A 12293-nucleotide genomic window follows, 5' to 3' on the forward strand; every position below is an offset into this window, starting at 1 on the left:
GAAAGAAACAGGAAAACAAAAGCTTATCCATTTAGACCATTTTGTAATACTGTAAGTATAAACTAGTATTATAGACAGAATGATCTGCCCAAGGAAATGGACAACATTTTCAACCATGCAGGCATTTAAAAAATGAACCGTTAAGTCCCAGTTTTTGCCGCTGAGACTCTGCCCTCTCTCACTGTAAAATTAGACTCTACTTAGTCTGTCTTTAAATTTAAAAAATGTGTGTTGTTTTAAAAAACAATTATGTTTTTAGATGTATCTAAATAAACATAATAACAAAAAATTTATCTTTTTTTATGTCATCTTAGCATATTTTATGCTGCAGAACGAATTATTTTTTTTAACATGTATTGTTATGGGAAAACGCGTTTCACATAACGAACTTTTCGCATAACAAACTTGCTCCTGGAACCAATTAAGTTCGTTGTGTGAGGCACCACTGTATTTATATAGTTATGTAGTTTCAAGTTTCAAGTTTCAAGTTTGACCTTTATTTGATGAATCGCTTATAATAACATCTAAGCGATGTACAGTAATAAAAACCATCAGAGTGTGGTAATACAATTAATTTACAATAGTTACTCATAAGACAGACAAAATTAGACGAACAGGGGGGGTGGGAAGGAAGGGGAAAAGTTACAATCTTGTTCTTTGTTAGAGAATGACATCGAAGGGGAAACACATTAGGTACTAAAGGGTTAGAAAGAATATTGGACCTAAAAGGTGCTAAAAGGTGGAATTTCATATGTCAAACGCGTCTTGAAATAGGTAAGTTTTTAAAATTTTCTTAAAAACAACGAGGTCAGTTTCGTTTTTAATGAAATTTGGAAGGGAGTTCCACAATGAGGGGGCTTTTACAGAAAACATATCATTTCGCCTAGTACCTATGACTTTTAATGAGGGGACTGAGAGCAATTGTGAAGAAGAAGATCTAAGAGAACGTAAAGTTTTGTGTGGGACAATCATTTTAGCAATATATTGAGGTTCATTGAAGGTTAAAGTTTTGTAAACCAGGAATAAAATTTTAAACGTAATTCTATGGGTTATAGGAAGCCAGTGTGATTTAATTAATAAGGGGGTGACATGATCGAATTTCTTTGCGTTATGGATTAGTTTGATTGCTGTATTTTGGATAATTTGGAGGCGTCTATTTTCTTTTTGAGTTATATTAATTAGAAGAGAATTGCAGTAGTCCAGTTTGGAAATAATAAGTGAGTGAATTAAGATATTGAGGGATTTAGTATCTAAGAATGTAGAGATTGAACGTAAAAGCCGTAGTCTGTAGAAGCATGATTTGACTATTACACTGATATGATCGTGATAAGATAGATCTACATCAAGTGTTACACCTAGGATTTTTAGCTTAGGTACCGGTTCTATAGAAATATTGTCAAGTGTGAATGGTATTTTTTGGGATATATCTCTTTTCCAAGTGAAAAGCATGGATTTGGTTTTTTGAGTGTTTAGAACCAGTTTGTTATTGTTTAGCCAGTTTTTAATTTTTTCTAGTTTGTCATTGATAATTTTTATTTCTGCAGAGTTTTCTGGATTGAGAGGGTGCATCAGTTGAATGTCGTCTGCATAAGAAAAGGTTGTAAATCCTAGTGACTGTGACATGGTGATGAGTGGGGATAGAAAAATGTTGAATAGAAGAGGAGAAAGTATTGATCCTTGTGGAACTCCAAAAGATGAGGGGAAAAATTCGGAATAGGTTTCATTGAATTTAACTCTAGAGAGACGATCCGATAAAAAGGAGGTTAGCCATTGTAAGACTTGGCCCTCTATTCCTAGTGATTGTAAACGATTGAGAAGAATTTCATGATCTATGGTATCGAAGGCTGCGGATAGATCTAAGGAAAAGAGAGCTACAGATTTGTGATGGTCAAGGAAGTAGTGAATGTTAGTGACAAGACCAATCATGGAATATTCGGTACTGTGATATTTACGAAAACCTGTTTGGTTCGGATGTAACGCATTAGAGGATTCAATGAAGTCAGATAGTTGTTCGAAAACTAGTTTTTCCGTCAGTTTCATTAGGAATGGAAGATTTGAAATGGGGCGGTAGTTAGATGAGTCATCTTGGCTGGACTTAAAGTTTTTTAAAATTGGTATTACAGTGGAAGTTTTCCAAGCAGAAGGTACGGTAGCAGAAGATAAACACTTTTGAATGAGAGATAGAATAAAAGGACCAAAGAAATCGAAATATTTTTTAATATAAAATGGCGGAATAATTTCAGTAGGAGAACCTTTTAAGTTGATTGACTTGAGGTGTCTTTCAATGTCATTTATAGTTGGAATTTTGAAATTTGTGCATTTGGCTGTTGGAATAGAGTTAATTGTAGATAGATTTTCCAAACCCGGAGAGATTAGTGTATTGGACGAGAATGTTTGTCTTATTGTTGATATTTTTTGGCAGAAATAGTCAGCTAATTCTTGCGCTGTCAGTAATGATGTTTGATTTGGCATATTTTTGTTTTTTTCTGGGTTAAATGATTTTAAAATATTAAAGAGGACAGAAGTGTTTTTTGCCTTTTGAATTTTGTTATTGTAGAAAGATTTTTTTGCTTGGGTAATTTCTTGTTTATAGTAGAGAGAGGTGTCTTTAAATTTTTGAAGGTTGATGAGGGATTTTGAAGAGCGCCATTTCCTTTCTGCTGCACGAAGTTGAGTCTTGATTAAAGATAGCTTTTTGGAATACCACGGATTTTTGGGTGTATGTGTATATATATATATATATATATATATATATATATATATATATATATATATATATATATATATATACACACACACACACTAGTGTTTAAGCCCATTAACATTAACGGGTGCTAGTAAAGCCTCCTTCCCTCACATGTCCCCTATTTTCAGCCCCAGCTCCAAACCCATTTTTACCCCCCCAGCCCCCTTTTCTCACCAGCAGTATTTCCCTCCCAACTCCCCTGTCCAGCAGCACCTCTTTCCTGCTCCCCCTGTCCCTCTTCCCTGCTCCCACAGTCCAGTAGCACCTCTTCCCTCCTCCCCCTGTCCCTCTTCCCTGCTCCCCCGGCCCAGTAGCACCTCTTCCCTGCTCCCCCTGTCCCTCTTCCTTGCTCCCCCGGTCCAACAGCACATCTTCCTGGAAGGCCGCATGTCGGGAGCGCTGGCTGCTTGGAGCTGCATGCGTTGTCCTGAGGGCCTGCATTGCGGGCGGGTGTCCGTGGCGTTTTCTTCAGTTGGCGCATGGTGGTTGCACGGGTGGAGCTGTGCACCGGGCCTTTTCGGCAGAGTCGGCACGTGTTCTCGGGCTGCCTTCAGGATTCCATGTCCGTGCTGCTTGTCTTGGAGGGTTGTGTTGGGGCGGGGCTCCTGTGCGCAATTCCCTTGTAGTTGGGGCTTCTGCTGGGCAGTGGCCTGTTGGCTCGGCGTCGTGCGCGTGTGAGGAGTGTCAGGACAGCGGGTAGGGAAAGAGCTTGCGTGTGCTTCCTCCAGCGATTGGTGAGCGAGGAGGGGAGTGGCCAGAGTGTTCCCTGCCACCGCGTTCTAAAATTGAATCCGGCCACGAATCGGAAAACACGGCGGCAGGGAACATTATATAGGATATATGTCTTTCTTTCTCTCTCCCTTGCCCTTTTCTTTCTGTCTCTCTCCCTTGCCCACTGTCTGTCTTTTTTTTTTTTATTTCTCTCGTTCTTTTCTTGGCTTCTGGCTGTCTGTCTTTATTTCTGTCTGTCTCTCTGTCCCCCTGTCTGTATATCATTCTTTCTCTCTTTCTCCTTGGCTGCTGGCCGTCTGTATGTCTTTTTTTCATTCTCTCTCTCTCTCCTTGGCTGCTGGCTGTCTGTTTTTCTGTCTGTCTCTTTCTGACATCCTGTCTGTCTGTCATTGTTTCATTCTCTCTCTCTCCTTGGCCGCTGTCTGGATGGCTGTCTGTCTTTCTTTCTATCTGTCTCTCTGACCCCTTGTCTGTTTGTCTTTCCTTCTGTCTGTCTGTCTTTCTCCCTTTCTGTCTGTCTGGCCCTCTGTCTGTCTGTCTGTCATTCTTTCTTTCTCTCTGTCTCCTTGGCCGCTGCCTATCTGTCTGGTTTTTTTTTTTCTTTCTCTGTCCTTGGCTGCTGGCTGTCTGTCTGTCTTTCTGGCCCTCTGTCTGTCTGTCTGTCATTCATTCTTTCTTTCTCTCTCTCTTTCCTTGGCCGCTGTGTGGATGGCTGTCTTTCTTTCTGTCTTTCTGCCTGGCCCCCTGTTTATCTTTCTGTCTGTCTCTTTGCCTGGCTCCCTGTCTCAGTCCTTGGCCCCTGCCTGTATTTCTCTGTCTCTTCTGGCCCTCTTCTGTCTGTCGGCCTCCCAGCACACCCCTCCCTCCAAAGTAGCCCCCTTCCCCTCTCCCCCTCCACTTCCCTGAGCCGTAGTAGGTTGTTTTTTTTTTCCTTATAACAGCCGCTGCACAGCCTCCTACAAAGCAGCACTGGAACCGAATGCCGGCGCTGCTGCTGTCAAACCGCAACCGCCACTCTCCCGCCGATCCGACAAACGCACGCCTTCAGTCACAGCACGCCCCTGCAAGCACCGTGAGGTGTGAAATAGAATACTGCCACAGAAGCACACCTTATGGCGCCAGGAATCATGGATTTTCAAGAGCGCATGCGCGCTCTAGGGTTATATATATATATATATATATATATATATATATATATAACACAATGGTACCTTGGCTTGCAAGCATAATTCGTTCCAGAAGCATGCTCGTAATCCAAAGCGCTCGTATATCAAAGCAAGTTTCCCTATAGGAAGTAATGGAAACTCAGATGATTCGTTTCACATCCCAAAAACAGGCCTATGTTGCACTCAACTTCAGTGACTTAATACTGTACATCCCTAAACTCATAGAAACATAGAAAAAGATGGCAGATAAGGGCCACGGCCCATCCAGTCTGCCCACCTTAATGACCCTCCCCTACTTAACTCTGTGAAGAGATCCCACGCGACGATCCCATTTCTTCTTAAAATCAGGCACGCTGCTTGCTTCGATCACCTGAAGTGGAAGTTTATTCCAGCAATCAACCACTCTCTCGGTGTAAAAGTATTTCCTGGTGTCACTGTGCAATTTCCTGCCCCTGATTTTCCATGGATGTCCTCTTGTTGCCGTTGGACTTTTGAAAAAGAAGATATCTTCTACCTCGATACGGCCCGTGAGGTATTTGAACGTCTCGATCATGTCTCCCCTCTCTCTGCGTTCCTCGAGTGAGTATAGCCGCAATTTATCCAGCTGTTCCTCATATGAAAGATCCTTGAGTTCCGAGACTATCCGGGTGGCCGTTCGCTGGACTGACTCAAGTCTCAGCACATCCTTGCGATAATGAGGCCTCCAGAATTGTACGCAGTAATCTAGATGGGGTCTCACCATGGGTCTATACAATGGCATAATGACTTCAGGCTTACGGCAGACTAAACTCCTACGTATACACCCTATGATCTGCCTAGCCTTAGATGAAGCCTGCTCCACTTGATTGGCAGTCTTCATGTCTTCACTGATGATTACCCCTAAGTCCTGTTCTGCTACAGTCCTTGCTAGGATCTCACCATTAAGGGTGTAAGTCCTGCATGGATTTTGACTGCCAAGGTGCATGACTTTGCATTTTTTGGCATTGAAGTTCAGTTGCCAGGTCCTAGACCATTGCTCCAATAGGAGTAGGTCGTGTATCATATTGTCCGTTGTGCTCTTGCCTATTATATTACATAGTTTGACGTCATCGGCGAATAACATTATTTTACCTCGCCCCTCAGCCAAGTCCCTTACAAAGATATTGAAAAGGATCGGGCCCAGGCGACCCCCTACCCCCTGACTCGATCGGGCCAGGAGGGAGCCCAAGCGACCCCCTACCCCCCGACTTGATCGGGCCAGGAGGGAGCCCAAGCCCTTCTGGCCCAGGCGACCCCCCTACCCCCACCCCCCACTACATTACAGGCAGGAGGGATTAGAATAGGCCCGGGAGCCTTAGGCCCCTCCTGTGGGCGGGGCCTTAGGCACATGGGCCCACCCATCTGTCCGGCCAACGTTAAAAAGGTTCGGGGAAGGGGGGTGGGGGGGTCGTAGGGTCGGCCTGGGGGTCGCGGGTCAGCTGGGGGAAGGCTTGGGCTCCCTCCTGGCCCGATCGAGTCGGGGGGGCACGATCGGCGGGGCAAGAGGGCTTGGGCTCCTTCTTGCCCCGATGTTGTTGGGGGGGGGGGTTGGCGGTTTGACATGGCAGGAGGGCTTGGGCACCCTCTTGCCTGGATCGTTGTGGGGGGGGTGGGGGAGTTTGTAACCGGTGTTGTTTTTGACAGACACAGGTTACAGAATCCAGCTTTTAGGCGAAGGACTGGCTCCTCCTTCGCCTAAAAAATGTTGAACATTTGGGGCTTAGGCGTTTTTTTGTTTCATTATGGCTAAAAAGTGTAGACGTGCTGTGGGGGTACTTTTAGACGTAGTGGTTATTGAGCGTTTAGGCAGAGGAAGGCCATAATCAAAACAAGGACGTTTGGTTTGGTTATGGACACTTTCCCTGCTTCTGGGTTGAACGTTTAGGGACGTAGGCCAAAAGGGGACTTAGACGTTTTTTTTTTATTATACCCCTCCACATATATACTATATATTATATTTGTATACTATAATATAGTTTATAAATCTTTCCTTAATTGCTTCCGACAATCAACATTTTGGATTTGTAGGTACTTGGAGGGCAGCTCAGAGGAGACCTCTGTCCCTCAGGGGCAAGGTTTTACCCTGGATTTTATTAATATGCTGTTTCAAGCTTACTTGGCTAATAAAAATTCACCAAATTTGCCTTCAGTGGGTTCATGTAGTGCTGGGGGTTCCTTCTCCCAAAGATGCTAGTCCCCAATAACAGAGCCATGCATTGTAAGGGAACAGTCCACCGCCAGACGACTTGAATTTTCTGGATGATGTTCTTATGCCACTGCTTTTCCATAGTGGGGGATTTAGCTGCTGTCGCAGATGTCCCGGACCTGGATCTCGGGGAAGCACTGTGCTGAAACTTTTCAGGCTTTCTGCGTTTATAGGGATCATTTTAGAATCCCCTTCAGGAATTAAAGTTGGACACATAGTAAATGATGGCAGATAAAAGACCTGTGTAGCCCATCCAGTCTACCCAGCAGTCACACTCATTCTCAAGCCAACAACCAGTCATTATTCATTTTACTTGCTAAGTTTCAGTATAAGATGTTACCCCCCTCCCCCACCCCCGCCGAGATAGGTAAGACCCATACTCAGGCAATTTGGACGTGGTATATAAAATACATGCTTTTTCCCAAGTTCAACATCTCCCTTCTCTGTTTCCTATGCTTCCCTTTCTAGTATTTCCCCTGTGCCAATCTCCCTGCCTTCATCATCAGCACTATTCTATGTCCCTATTCCCTCCATGTCCATTGTCAATCCTATATGTCCCTATGCCCCCACCAAGTCCAACATCTCTCTTCTGCGTTCTATTCTTCCTCGTGTCTAGCCATCTTCCTTCTGTGTCCATACACTCTCCTATATCTGGCATTGCCCCGCTGACTATGTCCATATACCAAGAGGTATTGCTACTTCATGGGTAGAATATTTGGCAGTTTCCCCAGAAGAGATTTCTAGAGCTGACACGTGGTCCAGGTTTTACAGGATTGGTATGGTGGCCAAGCAGGATTCTGTTTATGGTTCTTCAGTTCTGGCAGCAGGCTTATCAGTCCCACCCTGACATTGAGGGACTGCTCTGTTACGTCCCACTTGTTCACGAATAGAGTGTGATTATACAAGAAGGAAAGATTAGGTTCTTATCTTTGCTAATCTTCTTTCTTGTAAATCCACACTCTATTTCTGGAACCCACCCTGGGAATTGCTGATTCGCCGATTGTCTGCCTCAATAAGTACTGGTAGGTTGGATTTCTGATCCTTGACCAGCCTTTCTAAGATTAACATCTGACCATATTGTGCAATTTTCCCTGGGGGTCTTTGACTACTGTGCCCATAATATTATTGCAGGTTGTCTCCTTGTTGTTCTTACTTTATGGTTTATAATATTTGTATAACCTGTTTTGATTGTTCATGATTTATGCTGTTTTATGATATGAGCAGATTAGATTTGTTTCCCGGGGAGTATCCTCCATACCGCTCCCTCTTTTTTTGTGTCCTGTAAAGGTATGGCTGGAAGTCTGAAGGCAGTCCTGAGGTAAGAGATGAGGGACAAAAATATGTAAATGAAGCTTCCAAAAAGAGATCTCGGGAGATGGGATTGACTTCCAATTTGTCCAGGAATAGAGTGTGGATTTACAAGAAAGAAGATTAGCAAAGTAAGAACCTAATCTATCCTTGTAACCTATTGTTTGGGAAGGCTTTGCTAGGAGCTCGATTTTGATTTACATTGTATAATTATGTATGCATAGTGATAATACTATTTGTAACCTGCCTTGAACTCTGCTTTGTGAGGATTTGGTGGTATGTAAGATCATATAACATAACATGTTTACATGCCAATCTCATTATGGAACCAAAAATCACGTTGGCCAGTGTTGTGCACAGGTAATATCTTGGAAACCCTTGCTTCCTTCTAACACATTAATAATTTTTTTCTGTTTCTAACTAGCAGAGCAGGAACTTAAACAAGAAAGGGAGAGTGAAAAGAATCAAGGAGAAGATCGTCTAGAAATGGAACAGATCCAAAGACAATCGGGAAATGTCTGTGCAAATATTTCCCAGAGAACTAAGAGGATTAACACAAAGAATTGTCAACAGGAATCAGAAGAGCAGAGGAACTCTGCAGAAGACTCACTGGATGGAGTCCCTAACTCTCAGAGAAATGACAGAGAGCTCACTAAAATCCCTGAGCACCAGAGACACCTAACAAATCATAGTGCTAAAATAACTTCTAAACTCCAGCAGGAAGAATTTGTAGGTACTGTATTTAATAGGGGCCTCAGTTTTAGTTGTAGTAAGTGTGATAAAAGATTCCTCTTGTTTTCGGAGCTCGAAATACACAAAAGAAGTCACAGTAAAGAGGCTCAACTTATATGTACTCTGTGTAATAAAAGCTTCACTCACCTTTCAAGTCTAAAAAGTCACCAAATGATCCACACAGTAGTCAAACCATTTACATGTACTGAGTGTAATAAAAGGTTCACTCGGATTTCAAATTTAAAAATTCACAAGAGGATCCACACAGGAGACAAACCATTTACATGTACTGAGTGTAATAAAAGTTTCATTTGTCTTTCAGACCTAAAAAGTCACCAGAGGATTCACACAGGAGTCAAACCATTTACATGTACTGAGTGTAATAAAAGTTTCATTTGGCTTTCAGACCTAAAACGTCACCAGAGGATCCACACAGGAGTCAAACCATTTACATGTTCTGAGTGTAATAAAAGCTTCACTTGGCTTAAAAGTCTAAAAAGCCACCAAATGATCCACACGGGAGACAAACCATTTACATGTACTGTGTGTGATAAAAGGTTCATGATGCTTTCAAATCTAAAAATTCACCAGAAGATCCATATGGGAGACAAACCATTTACATGTACTGAGTGTAATAAAAGGTTCACTCGGATTTCAAATTTAAAAATTCACAAGAGGATCCACGCAGGAGACAAACCATTTACATGTACTGAGTGTAATAAAAGTTTCATTTGGCTTTCATACCTAAAAGTTCACCAGAGGATACACACGGGAGACAAACCATTTACATGTACTGAGTGTAATAAAAGCTTCACTCAGATTTCAAATTTAAAAATTCACAAGAGGATCCACACAGGAGTCAAACCATTTACATGTTCTGAGTGTAATAAAAGCTTCACTTGGCTTAAAAGTCTAAAAAGCCACCAAATGATCCACACGGGAGACAAACCATTTACATGTACTGTGTGTGATAAAAGGTTCATGATGCTTTCAAATCTAAAAATTCACCAGAAGATCCATATGGGAGACAAACCATTTACATGTACTGAGTGTAATAAAAGGTTCACTCGGATTTCAAATTTAAAAATTCACAAGAGGATCCACGCAGGAGACAAACCATTTACATGTACTGAGTGTAATAAAAGTTTCATTTGGCTTTCATACCTAAAAGTTCACCAGAGGATACACACGGGAGACAAACCATTTACATGTACTGAGTGTAATAAAAGCTTCACTCAGATTTCAAGTTTAAAAATTCACCAAAAGTTTCACACAGGAGACAAAGCTTTTGTATGCACCGAGTGTAATAAAAGTTTCATTTGGCTTTCACGCCTAAAAATTCACCAAAGGATGCACACGGGAGACAAACCATTTATATGTACTGAATGTAATAAAAGGTTCACTCGGATTTCAAATTTAAAAATTCACCAGAGGATCCACACGGGAGACAAACCATTTACATGTACTGAGTGTAATAAAAGCTTTAATCAGCTTTCAGATCTAAAATTTCACCAGTGGATCCACACGGGAGCTAAACCACATACATGTACTGAGTGTAATAAAAGCTTCACTCGGTTTTCAAATCTAAAAATTCACCAGAGGATCCACACGGGACACAAACCATTTTCATGTTCTAAGTGTAACAAAAGCTTCACTCATGTTTCAAGTTTAAAATTTCACCAAAAGATTCACACAGGCGACAAAACTTAGTAAACCGCTTAGGTTTAAGTGGGTTAGACATTTTAAAATATTAAAGCATTTGCGTGTACTGAGTGTAATAAAGGTGATAGAATTGCTTCTAAACTCCATCATGGAGAAGTGAAAGAAAATAAAAAAGACCAGAATTTTCATGTACTGTATTTAATAGGGGCCTCAGTTTTAGTTGTGATAAGTTTTCAGAGCTCGAATTACACAAAAGTCACATGAAATAAAAATTTCTCTCCAGTGCAAAAGGTGTCGTGCTGAATGCTAGGGTATTCTTGCCATGCTCACGTAGCTGTGCAGAAGGAATCTACTCTTTACAATTCCTCCTTCACCAAAGGACTCTGCTGCCCCCTTCAGTTTATTCTTCTGAACGTGAGCCAGAAGGAATCTTTCTGATCTGCTCTTTTATATTTAGTTTTTGGCGGCCTTCAGTGTTCAGAGCTTTCCAGATTGGGGGACGCTATGCCAGTATGGAAGAAAAACAGACTAGAGGTCTGCATCTGATAGGACAATCTCTCTGTAGTACCTGTTGGCCAGGTTCATGGAAGCAAGGTCCTCCTTATACATGGTTGCTTCTTTTTATCAAAAGTAGTCTTTTCTTCCACATCAATCAGAACATAAGAATTGCCGCTGCTGGGTCAGACCAGTGGTCCATTGTGCCCAGCAGTCCGCTCACGCGGCGGCCCTCTGGTCAAAGACCAGCGCCCTGAGACTAGCCCCACCTGCGTACGTTCCAGTTCAGCAGGAACTTGTCTAACTTTGTCTTGAATATCTGGAGGGTGTTTTCTCCTATAACAGCCTCCGGAAGAGCGTTCCAGTTTTCCACCACTCTGGGTGAAGAAGAACTTCCTTATGTTTGTACGAAATCTATCCCCTTTTAACGTTAGAGAGTGTCCTCTTGTTCTCCCTATCTTGGAGAGGGTGAACAACTTGTCCTTATCTACTAAGTCTATCCCCTTCAATACCTTGAATGTTTCGATCACGTCTCCTCTCAATCTCCTCTGTTCGAGGGAGAAGAGGCCCAGTTTCTCTAATCTTTCATTGTACGGCAACTCCTCCAGCCCATTAACCATCTTAGTCGCTCTTCTCTGGACCCTTTTGAGTAGTACCGTGTCCTTCTTCATGTACGGTGACCAGTGCTGGACCCTGTACTCCAGGTGAGGGCGCACCATGGCCCGGTACAGCGGCATGATAACCTCAAATCTGTTCGTGATCCCTTTCTTTATCATTCCTAGCATTCTTTTCGCCGCCGCGCACATTGCATAGACGGCTTCATCGACTTGTCGATCATAACTCCCAAGTCTTTCTTGAGAGGTCTCTCCAAGTACCGCCCCGGACATCCTGTATTTGTGCTTGAGATTTTTGTTGCTTACTAAACTAAACTAAACTAAATCTTGGGTTTATATACCGCATCATCTCCACAAGTGGAGCTCGACACGGTTTACATGGTTTGGGTATGAACGGAACTCCAATGGAATTATAAAGTAATCAGAAGAGAGTTAGGTGTAAGAGTACCAGGAAGGGGACGGGGTTACATTTTGGAGAAGAGCCAGGTCTTCAGATGCTTGCGGAATAGTGGAAGGGAGCTCAAGTTGCGGAGAGGGGAAGAGAGACTATTCCAGAGCTGAGCGATTCTGAAGGGGAGGGAGGACCCAAGTTTACCAACGAGGGAGATGCCTTT

At 42.6% G+C, this 12293-nt stretch overlaps 1 protein-coding gene across 4 annotated transcripts in view; it reads left to right on the plus strand.

The window, feature by feature from the left end:
* LOC117354709 (oocyte zinc finger protein XlCOF6-like) overlaps window positions 1-11293 on the plus strand; it is a 49561-nt gene extending 38268 nt beyond the window's left edge. For 2 of the 4 annotated variants that reach the window (XM_033932607.1, XM_033932605.1), the window contains exon 3: window positions 8601-11293. In XM_033932607.1, coding sequence (XP_033788498.1) covers window positions 8601-10618 — 2018 coding nt within the window. In that variant the 3' untranslated portion in view covers window positions 10619-11293. Of the gene's footprint in view, window positions 1-8225; window positions 8308-8600 lie in introns of those variants that run through there. The other 2 variants (XM_033932608.1, XM_033932606.1) reach the window with 2 other exon arrangements.
* The last annotated feature ends 1000 nt before the right edge of the window (window positions 11294-12293 follow it).

This window comes from Geotrypetes seraphini, chromosome 2, assembly GCF_902459505.1.
Source record: "Geotrypetes seraphini chromosome 2, aGeoSer1.1, whole genome shotgun sequence".
Classification (NCBI taxonomy): Eukaryota; Metazoa; Chordata; class Amphibia; order Gymnophiona; family Dermophiidae; genus Geotrypetes; species Geotrypetes seraphini.